Source organism: Cibotium barometz, chromosome 19, assembly GCF_041138505.1.
Source record: "Cibotium barometz isolate CiBa-2024 chromosome 19, ASM4113850v1, whole genome shotgun sequence".
NCBI classification, from domain to species: domain Eukaryota; kingdom Viridiplantae; phylum Streptophyta; class Polypodiopsida; order Cyatheales; family Cibotiaceae; genus Cibotium; species Cibotium barometz.
In genome coordinates, this window is record NC_141064.1 from 1,573,955 (window position 1) to 1,595,316 (window position 21,362).

General features: G+C 42.4%; 1 protein-coding gene across 1 annotated transcript in view; it reads right to left on the reverse strand.

Moving 5' to 3' along the window:
* Nucleotides 1-5,108, reverse strand: part of LOC147628092 (mitochondrial ATP-independent inner membrane protease subunit 2-like) — a 58,715-nt gene extending 53,607 nt beyond the window's left edge. The window contains exon 1 of the mRNA XM_086813102.1: nucleotides 4,954-5,108. Coding sequence (XP_086669228.1) covers nucleotides 4,954-5,016 — 63 coding nt within the window. The 5' untranslated portion in view covers nucleotides 5,017-5,108. The remainder of the gene's footprint in view (nucleotides 1-4,953) is intronic.
* Nucleotides 5,109-21,362: the final 16,254 nt, after the last annotated feature.

Sequence of the window (21,362 nt, forward strand, 5' to 3'; positions counted from 1 at the left end):
GCCTCTTGCATGGTAGGTGTTAGTGGTAACCACATGAGCATCATGCTCTCTCCTATCAAACCTATCAAGCTAGCATAACCCATGGTACAATGTGTCAATTGTGACTAATGCATAGCCACTTTCACGGTCCCTCGCAATGCACCTGTCATCTTCAAAGTTCACTACATATCCTCTTTTAGAGAAAGAGGAGACTGACATTAAATTCTTCTTAATCCCATGCACATACAATACATCTGGAAGACATAAGTATGCACCATCTGCTATTGTGAGGATCACCTCGCCAACTCCCTTGACTGATAAGAAGAATTGTTTGCACATGTTACCGTTTTGCCCTCAGGGGCAGCCATAAGCTTCTAAAACAAATTCCTTTGTGAGGTTGTGTATTTAGCAGCACCATTGTCAAAGTACCATGTCTCAAGTCTTTCTTGACATTGAGAGACATGCTCTAATGATGCATCATAACTGCAAGTAAGAAAAGTCCACTGATCTTGCACAAGATTTACCATCATCTTTCACTGCAGGTGATGAAAAAGAATCTACAGCCATGCTGCTTTCCTATTTCTTCTCCTTTGCAAGCCGCTTTCTGCACTCATTTACATAGTGACCTGCCTTTTGCATTAGTGGCACTTGCCCTTTTTCGTGGCATCATTCTTAGCCTTTTGTGAAGGCTGTCCCAAATCAGCCTTTGGCTGAAAATTGCTTTTGGCTTTTCCTTTTCCCTTGCCTTGGGCAACAAAAGACCCATCGCTGCCACGCATGACAGAAGATTTGTTCTTCCGATTCTGCTTCTCTTGTAACAATAAACCAACCACCTCTTCGAACAGGATTGGTTCCGGGTTTCCCCGCATCAATAGAGTAAGCGATGTGTGGAAATTCAAGTAAGTTTCTAGCATATGATAGTGTCCTAGAGACCAACTCCTTTTCAAAAATCACCTCATCAATGTTAACCGACTGTTTTCAAAGATCTTGGATCTTCGTAAGATGAGCAGCCATGATGTTCCCATCTTCCATGGACACATCTTCCTTTTAAGAAAGGCAACTCTAGCCTCATTCTTACCCTGATACATGGTCTCCAATACATCCCAAGCTCGTCGTGAGGTCCTGCAAGACCTGATATGCAATATTATTAATCGCTTTACTGACAAAGCAATCAAAGCCATCGTTTGGGCATCACGGGTACCCCATCTATTCTGCTCCTATGAAGGAGAAGCGGGTGTTGTGGCTTGTTGAGCACCACGGCCAGGTGCTATGTCTATAGGGCTTACATCTTCACCTAATACATAACCCCATAAACCTTTGGCCACTAGAAGGTTTCGGATCATGAAACTCCACAGGGAGTAATTACTGCCATCCAGTTTGTCCTCTTAGAACAAAACCCCGAATAGATCAGTTGTATTCCCATCCATAATGCTGAAATCTCTCTGCTAAGAGATATGCAAACACTTGCAACCAAGTATGCTATAAAAAGCACCTCCAGGCAAAAACTCAATGCACCGGAGTGCTATGCTAGGCAATCACAAGTTCCTAAGCAAACTTTTTTTTTCCTCAAATACAAGGCTGCGATAAGTGTTTAGAGTGTCCTGACGACACTTGCAATCCAAATCCCTGCACATTCACTACACAAACATCCAAACAAGGTCCGCAGAATGAAAAGCCCCAAATTATGTGCACCGTTGAGCTATATGATGTGCCAATTACACACAAACACGAAAAGCCCCAAATTTTAATGCACCATTGTACTCAATTTTGTGCCAATTGCACATAAATAGAAAAAGGCCCAAAATTCTATGTACTTTGTAGCTCCAATTGTGCAATCAAGCACAAATTTCAGAAAAGCCCCAACCCTACACTTCGAATTCTGCACTGAAATGCTATCTATGCTTGGAATTTTGCATTGAAGCATGTGATTCACATAGGCCCCAAAAACATAATCCAAATAAATACCTCTGAGCCCAACTATGGCAGTCGAGATGTGAAGGTCGATTGCCCTGTCAAGCGATGGACGAGCAGAGATGCTGGACTGGAGAGAGGCGGGAGCCAAGCCGTCATAGCAGAGCAGCAATGAAGGAAAGACTTGCACCTAGGCGAGAAGTTGGCTGCCTAGCAAGGCAGGGTAGGTGACGCTAGAATACATTGCAAGCCCGATGGCTCGATGATTGTCACGCACACGGACAGATGGCGTGGATGGCTCTCCATGACAAGTTGATGGATGGTGAAAAGTCGCTCGACGTCGCTTGGGAAGAAGCAATGGACGGGCCGGGTCAAGACGATCGGCGCAACGGGACACACGATCAAAGCGATGGAGATGGACAATCAAAGCAACGAAGACGAACGTCGAGATCTACAAACGAAGTACTCCCTTAAAAAATCAAAATCCAGTCCTGTGCCATGTAAGGCACAAAGTGGGCGGAGCTCCGCCCATTGCTTGCAGCTCTACCTGTGGGCTAGGAAGCAGTGGACTTCCCCACAATAGAGCCGCCCGAATAGGCGGCCAAAAGGGGCGCCTGCGGGACACTAGGCACTAGCTCCGCCAGCACTGGGCGAGGGCAGTGGCGACAAAGAGAGGCGGGCCAAGTAGGTGCAGGGAGAAGGGCCGTCGCACAGGGAGAAGGGCCGTCGTGCAAGAAGCAAGTCCGTTGAAGGCACAGGGACGTCCAGCCATAGTTTCGAGCAGGCCCTCTAGCTCAGATACCACTGTTGGCCCAAGAGGGAAGCTGCAACAACACAGGAAATACACCACGCAGAGATGGTGAAAGATGGAGATGCAAATGTGTAGATTACATTGAAATGTGTGGAGCATGTAGGTTAACTCCATAATATCATAATACAAATAAAGTGAATGGTGTCCTTTCATACCAGATATTCAAGGGGGAAAACCCAAAGGGAAAAAGTACCCTTGGTTAGCCCATGTTCACATGTGGCACAACTCATATCATATATATGCCAAAAGCTTTGGCCTTCGGCAAGCATGATCGGCTCAAGATGGAGGGTTTCATCGCGGGTCGGAAGGTATCTTTCCTTTTTGATAATGGCAAACATCATGACTTTGTGAGTGCTCACTTGGTGCAAAAATTGTGATTGCCAACCGTGGCAAGTGACCACAAGTACCAAGTGAACTTCGCACCGAGCACACACGGACACAGCACCAGAGATTTGAAACAAGACTATTCCAAACCGAGAATTGCGCATGGGCGACTATCGTGAGAGCTTTGACTTCAATCTCATGACCTTGGATCCAATTGATGTAATTTTGGGAATATCTTGGTTCAAGAATAAGAACCCTACCTTGCAAATAGATTATGAGAACCATATTATTACTTTTGTACATAATGATTACCCCATTGTAATTAAGGATCCCAATTTGTACCTCCTCAAGGGAAGGATATTCCTATTTTATCGGCTATTGATAAGAATGAACAGTTGACATCTTCTGAGTATGATATGTATCTATGTCATTTAAGTCTATTTACATGTAGTATCTCTTTACAAGATTCTTGATTCGCAGGAGTGGGCTCTTTTGATTGTAACATGTTTTGTTACAACGATGATAACATCTCGTACATTAAGGGATATTAAACATGATTAGGGAGCCGTATTCCCTGTTGATTTACCTTATGGTTTACCACCTCATACGAATGTAAATCATGCTATCAAGTTATTTCCTGGTAGTCAGCCTTATACAAGACAACCTTATCGTTTTAGTTTAATCAATGAGGATGAGATTCAACGGTAACTACAGGATCATCTCAGAGGGTTTGTGCAGCCAAGTAAGTCTCCATCGGGGGCGCCAATGCTTTTGTCCAAGAAAAAGGACGACATGATGTGCTTCTATGTAGATTACAAAGAGGGGGAGCACCGGTGCTTTTGTCCAAGAAAAAGGATAGCACAATGCGCTTCTATATAGATTACAAAGGACTTAAAAAGTTCACAATTAAGAAAGTGTATCCATTGCCATGCATGGATGATCTCATGGATCAGCTTCGGGGAGCTAAGTACTTCACGAAAATCGATTTGAGGTCAAGGCATCGTTAGATCAGGATCCTCGGATGTACCGAAGACAAATTTTCGTACTCGGTATGGTAACTATGAGGTTTTAGTTGGAATCAAGATATTGCTTGGGTGTAAGTGTGAACCACCACCTAGAGCAGTAGTGTGTGTCTTGTTCGTGTGTGACCACCCAATAGAGGGGAGGGGTTATAATAATATCTAGATATTAATGTGTGCCTCACATAAGCAATGATGTCATTGGGGCAACCTTTGTAACCAATAAAGGTGCAAGTACTTCATTTAAGCAGTCGCATCATTGAGTCGTGTATTTCACTCTCTTCCTAGCATCATCTTCATCTTTGTCTGCTCCATAGCCATAGCTGCCTTCACCTTCAAGCCATCACAGCTGCAGCTCTACCCATGAACTTTAACATGGAATCAGAGCAAGTATTTTAGGGTTTCCTTTTTTTTCTAAGGTGCTGCTTGCGCTTCAGTACTGCCCCCTCTAGCTCCCACCTATCTACGCTGATGCACCCTTTCACCCACCTACCGATTCCCCTCCTACTTTTCATTTTCTCCCTTCCACTCACTTGCTGCACTTTGAGAAACACTTAACCCACCCACTAGACATGCAGCGGATATTTCCATATTTCCGCACTGGTTTTGGAGTTGACGTGTGAATGGCCACTTCCAACCCATCCACTAGTTTCATCCTAGTGTTTGTGTCTATATTGTACCAAAGCAGCTGAGCTTTCTAAACCTCAACAAGCGTGAACACGGGGTAGCCCTGACAATTCGCGAAACTTTTAACTAAAAGAGCTTCCATTTAGATTGAACTTCGCAAGGCTTCGGGTTATTATTCCGTGATGTGAGTTTTCAAAAAACAAACTGCAAGAAAAAACTCGAAAACATTTCCTCTGCATACGCATGAATAGGGCAGGAAGGCAACTCAAATGGGGGACGAACCTTGAGGCTAGTGGAGAGAGAATCGCCCACTTTCACGAACAAGTAGCGAAGCCAGGAAGCCATCTCTGTGTTCCCTCTTAGGTTAGTAGAAAGTAAGTTTCCATTCGTCAATCGAATTTCATTTTATAGAGATTTTAATCAATATGATATATATCTATATAATTTCTCTTTAAGGACGTGTTTGACGCGAGAGAGAGAGAGAGAGAGAGAGAGAAAGAGGAGAGAAAAAAATATCCTGATTTCTTTCTAAAAAGTACTAGGATAAAAATGGAAAATAATCACTAAAGTCTACCATTTACGATTATAATGCCGAAAAGAGCAACTAACACCGTCCTATTGTAAAAAAAGACCACGAGTAGCAACTGTTATAGGCCGTGTAAGTGGCTCTTTTTGGCATTCTATTCCATTCTCTCTCTCTCTCTCTCTCTCTCTCTCTCTCTCTCACACACAGGCACGCGTGCACACACTTGTTAACATGGTTCTTCACTGACAATGTCTGCACACACTTGTAAAGAGTGTCCTCATTATATTTCATGTTGTAAGCATCCTCATCATACTTTATTTCCTATTCTAAGTGCCCTTAAGATTTTCCCGTGTCTTGAATGTGAAGGTTGACAAAGTGCCAAACAATGAAAGATAACTAAAGTTCACAAATACAGGATGCACAGGAACTGAACGAAGATCATATACACCAAAAGGTGGTTACAAAGCTGGAGTAAGCAGCACGAGGCACACCATAGGTGCAACCAATATCCCATAATATGCGAAATAAATAAGATGACTGAGGACAGGCCCTCACTTATATAGCACCTATTGGACCTAGTCAAGCAGCTGAAAGGGTTGACTGGAGAAAAAATATATAAATGCATGGAACATTGCCATAAAAATCTAGGAAAATATGTAGATGTCCAGTAAAGGTGCAAATGGTCTTGAAGAGGTCGACAAGATGGAGATGACCCCTCCAGCACCTCCTCTTCAGCTCCACTGAAGAGGACCGATACCGATGCATGAAAGTAAGTGATCCAAAGTCTGGAAAGCGCCTTGGTGAAGATGTCCGCCACACTGTCCTTGGTAAGACAATACTCCACTGTTAAGGTACCGAGCACCGAGTAGTCTCACGAACCATCTGATAATGAACGGTAATATGCTTGGACTTCGAATGGAATACTAGGTTCCATGCAAGAGCCATGGCTCTCTAACTATCAAAGTAGACAATGATAGGCATCGGAGGAGAGACATGAAGATGATGAAGCAGCCGATGAAGCCACAAAAGCTCTTTGATTGTTTCAAAGTAAGTACGATAGTCCGCTTCTATTGAAGAACTGGCAAGTGTAGGGTGCTTCTTTGTTTGCCAAGAAATAAGTCTGGTACCAAGTACGTAACAATAGCCCATTGTAGACCTCTAGGTATATGGAACACCTACCCAGTCAAAATCTTAATATCCAACCAAATTGAGACTAGAGCCATATGAAATCCCATGTGTCAAGGTGTCATGTATATATTTGAGAGAACACAAACGACAGCCTACCAATGAGAAGTATGTGGTGCTAAAAGAAACTGACTTATGACACTGACGTTGTAAGCAAGATGAGGCCTTGTAATGGTGAGATTAATAACAACAAGCTCTCTATACTGAGCAAGATCATGATAGGGTGGAGAATCATCATTTTTACTCAACTTCTGATTTGGGTCCATGGAGCAAGATAATGAGCAATAGTCCTTCATACCAAACCTCTCCAAAATCTGAGAAGCGTACTTTTATTGAGAGAGAAATGTCCCCTGTGGGCACTGCCAAACCTTCATGAAGCATGCCAGCACTCTAGGGTTGTAATATGGCAGATCTCCTCAATCCGGATGGAGCGATCCTATACTGATAAATGGTCGGAGAACGGACTTGAAAATCCCACAATGTAGAGTGAAGCCACCGTGGAGGGAGAGAGGTACTCGATGGAGGCGAGGGTGGAACCAAGCTAGGAGAATGGACTTTCAAGAAAATCCCGTAATGTAGAGTGAAGCCACCGCAAAGGACGAGAGGTACTCAGCGGAGGCTGGGGAGAGGTAAGAACCAATGGTGAGGGTGGAACAAGGAAGGTGTTGATGAAGCTGCTGGTGATTCCGCGGATCTAAAAGTCTCCGGGGTTTCATTAAAGCGCACATCCCAAGATGATACAACTTTCTCTTTCTTGGGATAAAGCCGGAAGGCTTTGGAGTGTTTGCTGTAGCCAACGAATATCATTTTGGTGGATTTGGGGTCAAACTTCGTTCAAATGAGAATCGGGAACATGAACATAAGCATTACATCCAAAAACATGGAAATGAGAAACTCATGGCTTTCTCCCAAAATACGCCTCCTCTCTATAGTCTTCCCATCAAACCGCCTTTGTGGGGGAACGATTAATGATGTACACAGTGGTGTTAACTACTTCAGCCCAAAACTTTTGAGGAAGCTGAGAATGAGAAAGAACAGAACGAGCCATCTCAACCATGTTCTTTCGTTCTACTACCCCGTTCTGTTGAACTATGGGGAGTAGAAAATTGTCTGTGTATGCCGTGGGAAGTACAAAGTCAGTGAATGCTGAAGGAAACTCACCACCATTGTCAGCGCGCACTTTGATGACTTCGAGGCTAGTGTCAGCCTCCACCATTGCAACCCATTCGTTGAACTTTATAAATGTCTGAGATTTTTGGGATAGGAAAAAGACCTAACCCTTCCTAGAAAAATCATCCACCAATAAGAAAAAATATATGGCTCCTCCAGGTATGTGGCCGTAGTCATAGGTCCGCTCAAATCCATAGGACAAGTTGAAGAGCAGTGGAAGCTCTGAAAGAGGCCTCCTGTGAAAATAAATCCCGATGTTGCTTGCCGCCTTGAAGACAAGCTGAGTAGATGCGAGACATCTAAGGTAGTTAAGGCAAGCCTTCCACCATTTGGCGGGAGACAAGAAGCTCCAGTGAAGATGCCCATAACGTGCATGCCAAAGAGTAGTATCCTCCTCTGTGAGAAGAGCCTAATGAGAGGCTATAAGTTGGAAAAAATGAGAGTGATCAGGATTGGGAAAGATCTTCATGAGATCAAGCATGTCCTGAAGCATGCCAATCACCGCATCCGCTGGGGAAGAACAAGGCGAAAAGTAATGGTATCCTTAAAGGATTGTTAAGATGGAGGAAGTTTTCCGAGTAACTCAATGACAAAGTCATCATCGAGGATTTGGACTCCCAAGATGGCAAAGTCATCATCGAGGATTTGGACTCCCAAGATGGCTTGACGGATCTTCTTGAGTTGTTTCACTTCGGCCATAACAACATCTGTCTCAGTAATCTTCAGCTCATTGAGTTGGGCTTTTAAATGAAGCTTGCGGTTGTAAGTGTTCCTCTGAAAATGGGCTACAAGTGCTTCCCATAATTCCTTAGAGGTTTGGGCAGCTTTATCCATACCGAAAATTTATAAGAGATATGGCTAGTTCAAGTTGTAGATGATGATTGTGCATGCCCATAGATCCATGTCGGTCTAGGAATTCAGAGTTTGTGGTGAGTTAGTTGCAGGGTCGGGCTTTATAGTAGAAGCACCGACGAACCGCTAAGATCAAGACCCAAGGGATAATTACAACCATGAAATTTGGTCCTTCTCTAACTGGGGAATGGTGAATGTATTTGAAAGGCTAACCACACAGAAAACACAACAAACTGTAGGCTATCCTCGTCTCGCAGAAAACACAGCATGTATATGAGTCCACAGCACACCTCCTATGAGGAGTAAAAAAGTATAGGTGCTGTCTAGCAAATCCTCAGTCCTGAACTCGCTCTGATACCATGACAAAGTTCCAAACAATGAAAGAGATCTGAAGTTCACAAATACATAATACACAGGAACTGAAGGAAGATCGTATACATCAAAAGGTGGTTACAAAGCTGGAGTTGGCAGCGCGAGGCACATGATAGATGCAGCCAATGTCCCAGTATATGTGAAAAAATGAGATGATAAAACTGAGGGCAAGGCCTTCAATTATATAATACCTATTGGACCTAGTCGACCAGCTAAAAGCAGGTCGACTGGAGAATATATATATAAATGCATAAAATAGTGCTAAAAAAATCCCCAAATTTCTAGAAAAATATATAGATGTCCAGTAAAGGTGCATATGGTTCTGGACAGGTCTACAAGATGGAGATGACCCCTCCAACAAAGGTCACAACATGAGGAAGCTAGCTTAGAAGGTCGAACACTTGTAAAAGTGAAACTAGTTAGAAGCCAAGCTTCAATTGCTCACCAAAGATTGAGAGTAACAATATGAATGCCTAAGAGTGACCAAACACAAATATGAATGCCTGAGAGTGACCAAACACAAATATACCAACAATGCTAGCGTCACACTAGCATCAATAACATTAACATGGACATCACCCACAATACTAATCTAACATTGATATCACCTACAACATTAACGTGATACTACCATTGATAGTAACAACACGGACATCACCCACGATACTAATCTAACATGGTGTAGCAAGAATAAATACCAGTAACCATAAATATTTATTATGGCCTCACCATGATACATACTAGCTAGCATGGTAAACAATTTAGTAGTAGGTCGCAAAAAAAGTCTAGAGTGGCATCATCCACAATACTTTGCTAACTAGCATTATAAATAGTTTAGCACATCACAACATATTTATAGTGGTGTCACCCGCCATTTCTTTTTCTTCTCCTTTGCCTGCTTCGCTGGTTGGCTGGCCGCCACTTGGCTGGTTGGTGGCCGTTGCCAGCTGTGTGTTGGGCAGGCCCATATGCGATGGCGCCTAAGGACTGGCCGCCCGCCTGGCCACCCGCTGGGCCCCCGCCCCCCCGCTGGCATGGCCGCCCAGCTGGCCGCCTAAGGCTGGCCTGGCCGCCCGCTGGGCTAGCCGCCTAGCGCAAAGCTCGTAGTGAACCAGGCCTCCAAAGCCTCACAAGGTGAATCAAGCAAACAACGATTCTTCAGATCTGATGCTTTCGAGACCTTTCTCAACCTCTGCAGCAGCTTGTCCAAGGTCAACAAGCCCCAAGCAGCAAGCAACGCCATTGCCATATCTTACACGGGGCAAGCTGGCTGCCTTCTCGATCTCGCCTTCAAAGCCATAGAAAACCTGCGCAGCTCGCCCTCCAGCGTCGCCCCGCTGGGCTCGCCGTGGTCGCCCGCTGGGCTGGCCACCTGGGTTGATCCACACCTGGGCCGTCAACTCCGCCAGCCCGCCATCCACCTGCCCAGCAACACCAGCGCCATCGCCGGCACATAATGCTGCAGCTGGCGTTGCAGCCGTAGGTTGTGCGTCCTCCACACCAAACGAAAAAAAAATGCTTCAGACACAAGCTTCGCCGTGGGGCTGGTCTTCGCCCCGCCACGCACTCAAACGTGGTCTGCTCCAGCAGTCGTGGGGCTGGTGTCGCCCCCCCCACACACAAGTTCAACGAAACGCTTTTCGTTCCAGACAAGCTTCAACGATTTTTCGCAGACAAGCTTCACCATTACCAAACGAAAATTTATTTCGCACACAAGCTTCAACGCCGTAGAGAAAAAAAACGAGCTCTTACCTGCAATTCGTATTGTTGTGTGTGACGGGGAGAGAGAGAGAGAGAGAGTGTGAGAGAATTCTTCCCTTCCATTCTGTCTTGGCCGCCTCCCTCCACACACTCCATTGGAGATAAGGATAAGAAGATGAATGGTTGAAAACCATTGAGTGGTGGGCTCCGGTCACGCGCGGACTCTGACGACCCCATCAAACCATGCTCTAATACCAGTGTTAGATATCCATAACGCCGCTAACGGGCATTACCACAGGAGGGGACGGCCTCTGGCTCAGCCATAGAGGAAGAATGAGGATTGCCCCTCATCCCCCAGGCTATATAGTGTGTGGCCTGCCGTCCACACTAGCCTGGCCGCCCATGACTCCGCATGGGCGTCCTCTCCCACTGAACCCCGGATATAGCCATCCGCGGTCTGCCGTCGGTCACACAGGCGTTACAGCCTACGTGACAAGCAAGATGGAGGATTCTCCAGTGGACATTTTCATCATGCTAAATAAGATTGGCAATGTGCTTTGGATTTTCATGCAATGATGATTTCAAGTTGATAAAGATGATTTAGTTGCAAACAATGTACTAAAAATGAACTCAATGTAGTGAAAAAAAACACTCAAACTAAGCAATGCAAATGGGTCTGATGAAGTTGGATGCAAGAGAGAGATTTCCACAATGGATTTACACCCTAATTTTTTAATTTTAAATTTTAATTGGCCTAATTTTTGCTAATATTACACTAATGATAATGATTAGTTTTAATCATAGTGATTAAGAGAGTTGAAACTTGGAGCCTTCAATTGAGCATGTGGAAGCTACCATTGAAGGGGCTTTTTACCAAATATTGTTTCCCTTGGTGAGGATCAAAGTCCTAAGTAGAAGAATCAACTTGAAAACTTCTAAATCAGTGGATTTGGGAGTGTTGCAACGTCTGCAATTTCGGGTCTCTCGTCTCGTATAGTGCATGAAATTACAATTACATGAGACATTAGTTGTGTGGTACTTGTTATGGTTGCTAACTAGCCCTAAAAGGGCTTGAGCTATTGTGGACTACACAGCAAACAAAACAAAAACACAGTCGGTGTAGTTTTGTGAATTTCAGAAGATTTGGGAAAAAAATAAGCTAAACCCTTGGAGCTATAGTTTAGCAATGAAGGTAACAAGATATAATTTGTCAATGGTGAAGTGGGTGTGGAGAATCAAGCTAGAGAAATTTGGACCACAAGTGGGAGCTATGGATAAGGTTGAGATTAGTGGATAATTAGGTGATTAATGAAGAGATTAGAATAATGTGAGCTAAGGCTAAGCTAATGGAAAGCTCAAGGAGAGAGAAAAGGGTCTGATACCATGTTGAAATCCATGGACATCATGTGCATGAGCAAGATGATTAGTAGTAATCCTATACTAAATCTAATGTGATTAGAGTCTAAGTATACTCATGTTGATGTGAGTATTTGCAATAGACTCAAGCACAATTAGGCTACATCATTTAAGACTTGTACTCATAGAGAGGCTTGAGATGTGTGCAAGTGATATAATTTCATTGCTTGGCCCCCTTTTATATGAGGAGGTACACCGTTGGGCTTATACAACAATGTGGGATGCCTTCATGTGGTTTCATGCTAGGCTTCACACTTTCTTGGCTACTCATCTCACTCCCTACCTCTTCCTTGTGCTCTTTGGCACCACATTTCTCAACAATTTACACGAGTCAATGGCTTTGAAGAAGCACCCAAAGTTCAAGGGGAAGAGTGACGAGGATCCACATACATGTGTTCTCGTTTAAAAAATAACATTCTTGGCAACTCGAGCCCCACTAACTCAAGATTGAACTTTTTACAACAACTCTCAGTGGTGGTAAACACACAGAATGGTTTGGATCAATTTTAGATGTTTGATGGGTTGAAGGATGCCTTCATGTTGAAGAGATTCTAGAAAGAAAAGACCACCACTTAGGTGATGGGGATAAGGTGTAGAGGTTGACTTAGAAGCCTTGCAATAAATTTTAGAGCACTCTTCATGCAATTAGATCTAGTAGTAGCTACTTTGAGTTAGTGGTTTGTTAAGGGATTATGCCAGACACCACTCCAAATAGTGGTGGCATCAATAGACCTTAACACCCTGACATGGTCCTGTGGCATCCGATGCCTGTTCCCACTCTGTACCAAATTCCTCGGAATCGGCGTACGTGTGCTTCATGAAGGAAGGGAAGAAAATGAAATCGTCAAAGTTGAGTTCTAGTGAGGAAACTTCTAACAATGACTCTCTAGTTTAGATTTGGATGTACCACAAAGAACAGTTGAAGCCTTGAAAAAAGAAAGGTAATGAGCATGCAATAAACGTTCATAAGAGAAAGTTGTAAGGTAGCCGGAGGACATGACAATGGTAGATCTTGATTGAGATCGCGTTACACTAAGGAGGAGTGCTAACTAGCCCCCACTCAGTAGAGTGCTATTTTCCAACAAGACCATGTTGAAATTTGAGCATAATGATGAGCTATGGTGGATCATACACTAGAATCAACATCATTAACAAAGTGATTAAGAAATGATTAAGATGTAATTAGTGAATAATTAGCAAATAGATTAATGTAGGCATGGATACTCAAAAACCAGCAAATTCTCATTAGGGCTATGCCTCAATTTATAGAGTTTACATCAAGCATCTAATCCCATTGATTTCTCCATGATTCACTCCCAAAATATCTCCACCTTTTGCCTGATTCTCTCCACCTCTTCTCTTTTCCCTGAATATCTCCCAGAATATCTCCACACTCCTAAATTCCCTCATGCTACCCATTATTCTCTCCCAGTAGATTCTTCTAACCTTTTTACAAGTTCTTTCACAATTACATCTTCTTTTTTACAGCCTCTATCCAAGAGCTTGTTCCCACACACACCCTATTCACTTGTATATTTCAACACCTCCCCTCAAGTGAATACTCCTAGTACACCTAGACCCTATACCAAGTTTGCCTCCCCTTACTTGGTAGTCCGACCAGTGTCTACTCCTCCCCTCAAGTTATCTCAGCACACCTGGACCCTATATCAAGTTTCTCTCTTACTTGACAGCCTGCGCGACCAGTGCCTCAGATCCCTAAACCCATAGTCCTTGATACTCTCTCTCTCTATGTGTCCAAGGCTTACTATAGTTGCCTGCGACCTTGACTAAAGTGCTCACACATACATCTACCACGTGGCCTACATCATCGGTGGCTCAGCAGAGGTGGTTTTACTTTATTGGGGCAGGTTACATTGGGTTGTGGGGTCTCTCTCTCTCTTTCTCTAAGAGATTTTCACATGGCTCCTCACTCTTTGGAGCCTCACATCTTCTCTTGTCTTCACTCTTCTTCTCATGGCAGCATCTCTCCACGCGTCCGTCTTTTCTTCCAGTCTTCTCGGGGTAGCTTCTCTTCTTGTGGCAGCTTCTCTTCTCGTGTCCATGTCTTCCTTCACGTCTTCTTCTTGGTGTGGATCCTCTTCTTGGGAAGAGATATTCTTCTTCTTTCATGGCTGGGGCCATGAGCTCGTCCGTCAGGTCATTTTGCTCCATGTGAGCAACATGTTTCAATGTTTTGCTGACAGTTCCTTTGGGCTTTTTATGTTTATCTTTTGTCATTATGCAATGCAGACCCAAATTTATGCGGGAGGTCTTACCACTTGCCTTATTCTCGACAAGGGCAGTGTCTGTTCCCATTTTTACACTGATGCAATGTGCCCAATACATAATGCGTATAGCATTCATTCTCATGCACATTCCAAATGCAACTCTGGCTGTGAATAATCTTGAATTTGAGTGAGATTTACAGGCATTAACCAAGGGTTAAATGAAAAATGATGATTTTCACAATTTTTATTAGCATAATTTTCCCAGAAATTACATTAAATCAAGGGTAACCAATTTGTACGGGATGGTTGGAGTACCAAACCAACTCCGATTTGCAATCTGAAGCTTTAGGGATCTGTATCAGATACCTAATGGTTAATTTGAACCCTCAATTGCACCAAAGTACAATGATTAGCACTGATTAATCACTGATTAGCAAATTAATGCTCTGGTTTGTGTACAAAAAACAGAGTATGCGGGGAGTCCAGATCTGGTGCCTTCCACTTCAAATGAGCTCAAATGCTTTCAAAGGCATCAATAGCAATGACTCTAGTAGAGGATTAAGCCAAGAAACACAAGATTTGACCAAATAATGAAAGCTTAATCTCTGTTTTACCAAAGTCACCTGCTGCAGATTTGATGAAGAGCTTGGATCTCACTGTAGACTTGATGAAATTGTATTCTGTCTTCACCAGCTTGTAGAGCATGCTTGATTACCCCTTGGGCTAGGAGGAATTAGAAAGATTTGTCTTGATGAAGCAACAATGGCAAAAATCCCTCAGAAAAACGGCGCCCAGCAATCAGCAAAAATCGGCGCATTTCGATGGCGGTTTGCTGCGTTTTTTACATAGGCTTGAAGCCATAGATGTTACCTAGCTAGTGCTAAAAGATTATGCCCTAACTCTATGTGTGCAAGGTGCTAGAGATCCTCCACTGGCTGGGGGTGAAGGGGAAGATGAAAAACTCACTAAAAATTGATTTTTTTGCTAATTATCTTACTAATCCTCATTAATTCACTAATGGGCTCATAAATCTGGTTGATTCTAGGCATGGCTCTGATACCATGTTGAAATTTGAGCATAATGATGAGCTATGGTGGATCATACACTAGAATCAACATCATTAACAAAGTGATTAAGAAATGATTAAGACGTAATTAGTGAATAATTAGCAAATAGATTAATGTAGGCATGGATACTCAAAAACCAGCAAATTCTCATTAGGGCTATGCCTCAATTTATAGAGTTTACATCAAGCATCTAATCCCATTGATTTCTCCATGATTCACTCCCAGAATATCTCCACCTTTTGCCTGATTCTCTCCACCTCTTCTCTTTTCCCTGAATATCTTCCAGAATATCTTCACACTCCTAAATTCCCTCATGCTACCCATTATTCTCTCCCAGTAGATTCTTCTAACCTTTTTACAGGTTCTTTCACAATTACATCTTCTCTTTTACAGCCTCTATCCAAGAGCTTGTTCCCACACACACCCTATTCACTTGTATATTTCAACAGACCAAACACACAATCAACAAGTGCTACTACAACACCTAAAACAAGAATCTAAGTGTAGTAGAAAGATAGCAAAAGTATTGACAATCATTGGATGTAAACCAAATAACACCAGTACCTTAACTTCCGTATTAGTATGGAAGAGGAGGAGGTGGTAGATTTGGTCAAAGAGAAATGGGGACTAACTTGCTACTACTGTAATACACCTAGTCATAGAAGAAATGACTATCCAGTGTGGCAAAGACATTAGTAAGAACTATATAAGGCAAGACAAAATCAAGATGCGGTTGGGCCTAGGATGTAGGTGGCAACATGAGGACCGTTACTATGAACATGGTAAATAATAGATGCCTCATCCTAGAGATTGTAGGAGAATTCCTAGGAATCATGGAAGTAAGGGGGACCTATGAGTGAAAAGGTGGATGCCATATTCAAGATGCATACCAAGTTGAAGCCAAGAATGGGTGGGATAGTAGACGCTCCAAAAACAAGTCACCAAGATAATAGTGAGAAATTAAGAAGACCAAGTTAAGAAGAGCAAGAGTAGAAGGAGGAAGAGTTAGGCAAAATCATTCTATCTGGGACAAGTGAACATGCCTCAGAGGGAGAGTAAAGTAAGTGGAGTAAGATACGATCTATGGGAGAATCTAAGCAAGATGAAGATTAGCATCCCCCTTGATTAATTCCTAACCTTACTGCCAAATTACAAGTAAAAATTGCTCTAGAAGTTAGTGCACACTAAGAAATAAGTGGAAATGCCAAGGATTGAAGTAAAATCTACTATCATTGATTATAGGAGTGTGGAAAAAGTTTTCAATTATGACACAACTATTGTGGAATTGTGATAGTCAGATGAAAGGACAAGTGGTGTTTGGCATCATTCTAGATGGAGGTTTATGTGTTAATATATTGTTATACACCTTGGCAAAACAAATGGGAAACATTACAATTCAACCAACCCCATTCTAAGTTAAGATTTCGGCGAGTTGGAATTGTCTTAGGGAAGAAATTAAGATGGCAGGGTGTGTGTTCCCTATGGTATTTATTATCCTGAAAATGGAAGAGATATCAAGGTCCTACCAAGACCATGGTTGAGGAATGGAAAAATCAACCATAACTAGGAAATGGATTGAATCACTATTCGAAAAGGGAAGGTGGTCGGAGTGTTAGTAGCCAAGTATAAGTTGAACCTGGTTAGCCACCACTACATGCTAAAGGACTAAGCTACTTAGAAGGTGTGGAAGATGATGAGGAGGAGAAAATCATGAGGGAAACCTCATATTTTCTTTTATTGTTTATGTGGAACAAAAATCTTGATGGTGTAACCATAAATGTAGCTGTTCAAGCAAAGATTGCTTGCAACTAGTTCCCAATTTATACACAAAGACTATATTATAAGAGTAAGTGAAAGCACATCAAAGCTAAAGCCTCAATAGACAGAAACCATTGGAAAGCCATGTGATGAACTGTCGAAAGAGGAGAAGAATTCAAGAAAGAGAAAGAAAAGGAAGAAGAACACAATGTCAGAGTGCATGTGAAGATGAGCTAGCAAAAATAATTTTGGGAGATGAATAAGTGCCTCGAATAGTTTAAGTCAATGCAAAGCACAGTTGAGATATGAAGGTAGAGTTATAGAAGCTGCTATCTACTTATAAATATGTGTTTAGATGGATCTATGTGGACATAAATGGCATTGACTCTTGCTTTTATGAGCATAGGATCAGCTTGAAGAAAGAGGCAATGCCAATCAAGAAGAATAGATATCAGATGGGTCCAAATTATGCAAAAAAATCAAGGAGGAAATAGATAAGCTACTCAAGGTGGGACTCATCTATCCGGTTGGACAAAGTAGAATTGCTATCGCCTATACTCATTGTCTCATGAAGAAGACCTAAAGAAGAATGGGAAATTGAAAGTAAGTGGGAGATGTGTAGGCCCTCTCAAAAGCATTTATCATAGTGGTCAAGGACATGAGATGAATACATAGTGGTGTATTCATCTTAGAGTATAAGAGGGAGGTGTGTAGGTCCTCTCAAAAAAGCATTTATCATAGTGGTCAAGGTCATGAGATGAATACATATTGGTGCATTCATCTCAGAGTATAAGAGGGAGGTGTGTAGGCCCTCTCAAAAGCATTTATCAAAGTAGTCAAGGAGATTAGATGAACACATTGGAGAGCTCATAGTGTTTGTTTGTGGGGATGGAGCATATTGTCGATGATGAAAGAGTTGGGGTGATGGTCGTTACTAGGGCATTCAACAACTTTGCCAAGGGTTGGTCTTAAGGAAAAAAAGACCTGCCAAGATTCATAGGTGATAAATAATTAAATTGTGGAGTATGTTTCCATGTTAGTTGCATGTAACAAGGATGGTGATGAGAAGATGCGATACACTACAAGAAAAATGAAGGTTTCTCCATGTTAGTTCCATGTAACAAGGATGTTGATGACAAGAGAACATGCGATACAATCCAAGAAAAATGAAGTTTTCTCCAAGGGTGCAAGGCACACTAAATGGTTGATTTTCTTTTACATTTTTGCTTCTACTCTTACTACTCATGCACTCATGCTTTCCTTGACATTTAGATTGAGAAGGCTTCTTTCCTTAACATTTAGAGTGAGAAGGCTTCTTTCCTTGACATTTAGAGTGACAAGGGTGCTTTCCCTACATTTAGAGTGAGAAGGTTGCTTTCTTTAACATGTAGTATAACTTGCAATTCCCAATCTCGTGACACATTTGAAAGAGAAAGAAAGAATCCCACATCACTTGTAAAGTGAATGATAAGATGTCACCCAAAGTCCATTCTTTTCAAATCTAATTTGGCATTTTCCAAAGAAATTGCTTACTAGTTGAATAGTGTGTCCCCCAAATTACTAAACGTGGTTAAATAGGGAGCCAATTATAGGCATTTTCCCCCAATGGGGCATTCATCACATTTGAGTTACCACTGGGTGCCATATGCATTATTGCTTGAGCCTTGTTAAAAGGAATATCATCATACACATTGACATTGCTAGCATAGAATATGGCAAGTTATGCACCACTTTGCTTAACAAAGGCATTGGCAATGCAAGAACTGTTGTGCGTGTTCCACCGTGTAGACACCATCATGTGCAGTAGTTATCCCAACACAACATGATGCTGACACATGAGGCTTCTTTGTGGAAAAAACATTGGTCAAGGGAAGGTTGTGTTGGTGATGAAGTGGAGTTGAAGTAAAGGATACATGTATGGACGTATTGGCATCCAAGATCAGACATATGCAGCTATGGTATGGAGGATGAAAGATATCCAATGATAGGTGTGTAGGAGTAGAGTGCAAGAAGAGATATAAGATGGAAGCTGAAGCCATGACAATGGATAGGGAAAGAGAGAGATAGAGGGAGCACGATGGAGAGATATTACACAAGGCAATGCAGAGATAGAGGGAGAACAATGGAGTGATATTTCACAATGCAATTGAGAGATAAAGGGAGCACACACTGGATAGAGGGAGCACACACTGGAGAGATAGAGGGAGCAAAATGAAGAGATATTGCACAACGCAGTGATGAATGGATTATGATAATACTTACACCATGTATATTGCTTTTATAGGCATCAAGCCTCATCTTCTGACCTAGACCTTAATAAGGGATGTTCACACCCTAAGACCTTAATAAGGGATGTTCACACCCTAAGACCTTAATAAGGGATGTTCACACCCTAAGACCTTAAGGGGTTGTTCACATTAATGGACACACTACTAGACTCTGAAGTGAAATACCCCAACAAACCCTCCTTCAGAGTGAAGTAGTGTCGTCTAAGAGAGAGAGACCTTTCAGTACGATGATTTGGCTTCTTAGAGTGTAATCATATGATATAAAGGAACACAATGATGTCCTCTAAGAGAGAGAGACCTTTGACTATGATGATTTTGGTTCTTAGAGTGTAATCATATGATATAAACGAACACAATGATGTCCTCTAAGAGAGAGAGACATTTGACTATGATGATTTTGGTTCTTAGAGTGTAATCATATGATATAAATGAACACAATGATGTCAATACCTAAAACTCTCATGTCAAGCTTGATACATAAAAGATTAACCATACATAATGCCTACATGTTGTGTATCCCTAGATAACCCCCTAGCTCTAAATAGCAAAAGTAAGATAAAAAGGAGCCAAGCCTTTTATAGAAACAAGGCTTACAAAGATTTAAGGGACTTCTCGGCGGCCAGAGAACCCATGACTACCAAATATTCAGATTTTGGGAGCCTTTGACTCAAATAACAAGGACTAGAAGTTAAGGAAGAAGAGTCTCCCCTCAATGTCAATTGAAGATCCTTTTGTATCATTGTTTCCATGTCAATGTGACTTGAGGTCCATGCATGGTTTTTGAGATAGATGTGTTTGATGGAGACCATATAATAGCTTCATAAAGGAAGTACAGCCCATGTGGTTGTCCCAACAACAAAGACCAAACAACTCTCTTAGTCTTTTCTGAATGTCATGATTGAGTAGCAAACTTTCTATCACATTAAACGTACTTATGGCTAAGTCTAACAACATAGCAATTGATGTAGAGAATATATTCTATTCTATGACCAAGCCACCATATAGTTGAGAGATATCATTGAAGATTGCAGCAAAACATTGAAAGAAGCACCTCTCTATGAAACTTGGGCCTCCTCCTTGTTGAAGGAAGGAAAACATAGATAAAACTTATGATTCATTGAATTTCTTACTAGAGAACCATGATACAATGGCAAAGATATTAGGTGAGCATTAAAATGAGACAAAGTAGCTAGATGGAGGTGCCATAGAGAAGGAGCTATGAGCTATAAGGAAGAGGCGGAGGCTTAGAGGTGGCTGCCAAAAGGAGTGATGGATTGGGCAAAAAATGCTACACACATCTCGGGTGTTAAGAGATAAAGATGCAAACTCTTCACGAGGGTAGTGCACTGGTGCTAAACTAAGGGAAGAGGGTAATAAGAGCGAATGTACCTATAAAAAGAAAAGGAAAGCAACTTAACACTCACACAACCCTACCACTCTCACCACACACTCTCACTCCAGACTCATCTCTCACTCACAATTAAGGGAAGAGGGTAATAAGAACGAAAGTACCTATATAAGGAAAAGGAAAGAAAATTAACACTTACACAACACTATGTTAACCACTCTGGTTAACATGGACTTGACTATTCTATTTTTTAGGGCATTCTGCGCAATTTTGCAAAATTGCATGATTTGAATTTTGAATTTTGCATGATTTGCAAATTGCAATTTTGCATGGGTCACGGGCGGCGGGCCATTGGAAATTGAAATTTGGGGGTAAATTGGGTAATTGCTAATACTATTTAATTTGCTATTAATGACCTTTCACCAACTTCGGCCAATGCATGCAGGTGGCCGATGTGGGTGATTATGGTGCGGCATGCCATAGCTGCCAGCTGGTGTGGTGAAGGAGGCTGAGGCCGAGGGCTCTACGCTAGTACGCTGGACTCAGTCGAGGGGGACCGGGGTCCGCCGGGGTTATCTGGATTCTGGACTCTGGAGCAGTGGAGAATACAGCGATGAGCGATCGAGGATGTCGTCTGTAGACACTGTCATCCGGATTCCGCACCAATCCGAATGGGACCATCTACCCTCTGCACGAAGCCCTGCCTTTTCTCAAAGAACGCAGCGTGGATCACCCGGTCTCCATGGTCATCGTATCCTCCATGGCTGCTCTTGTAATTTG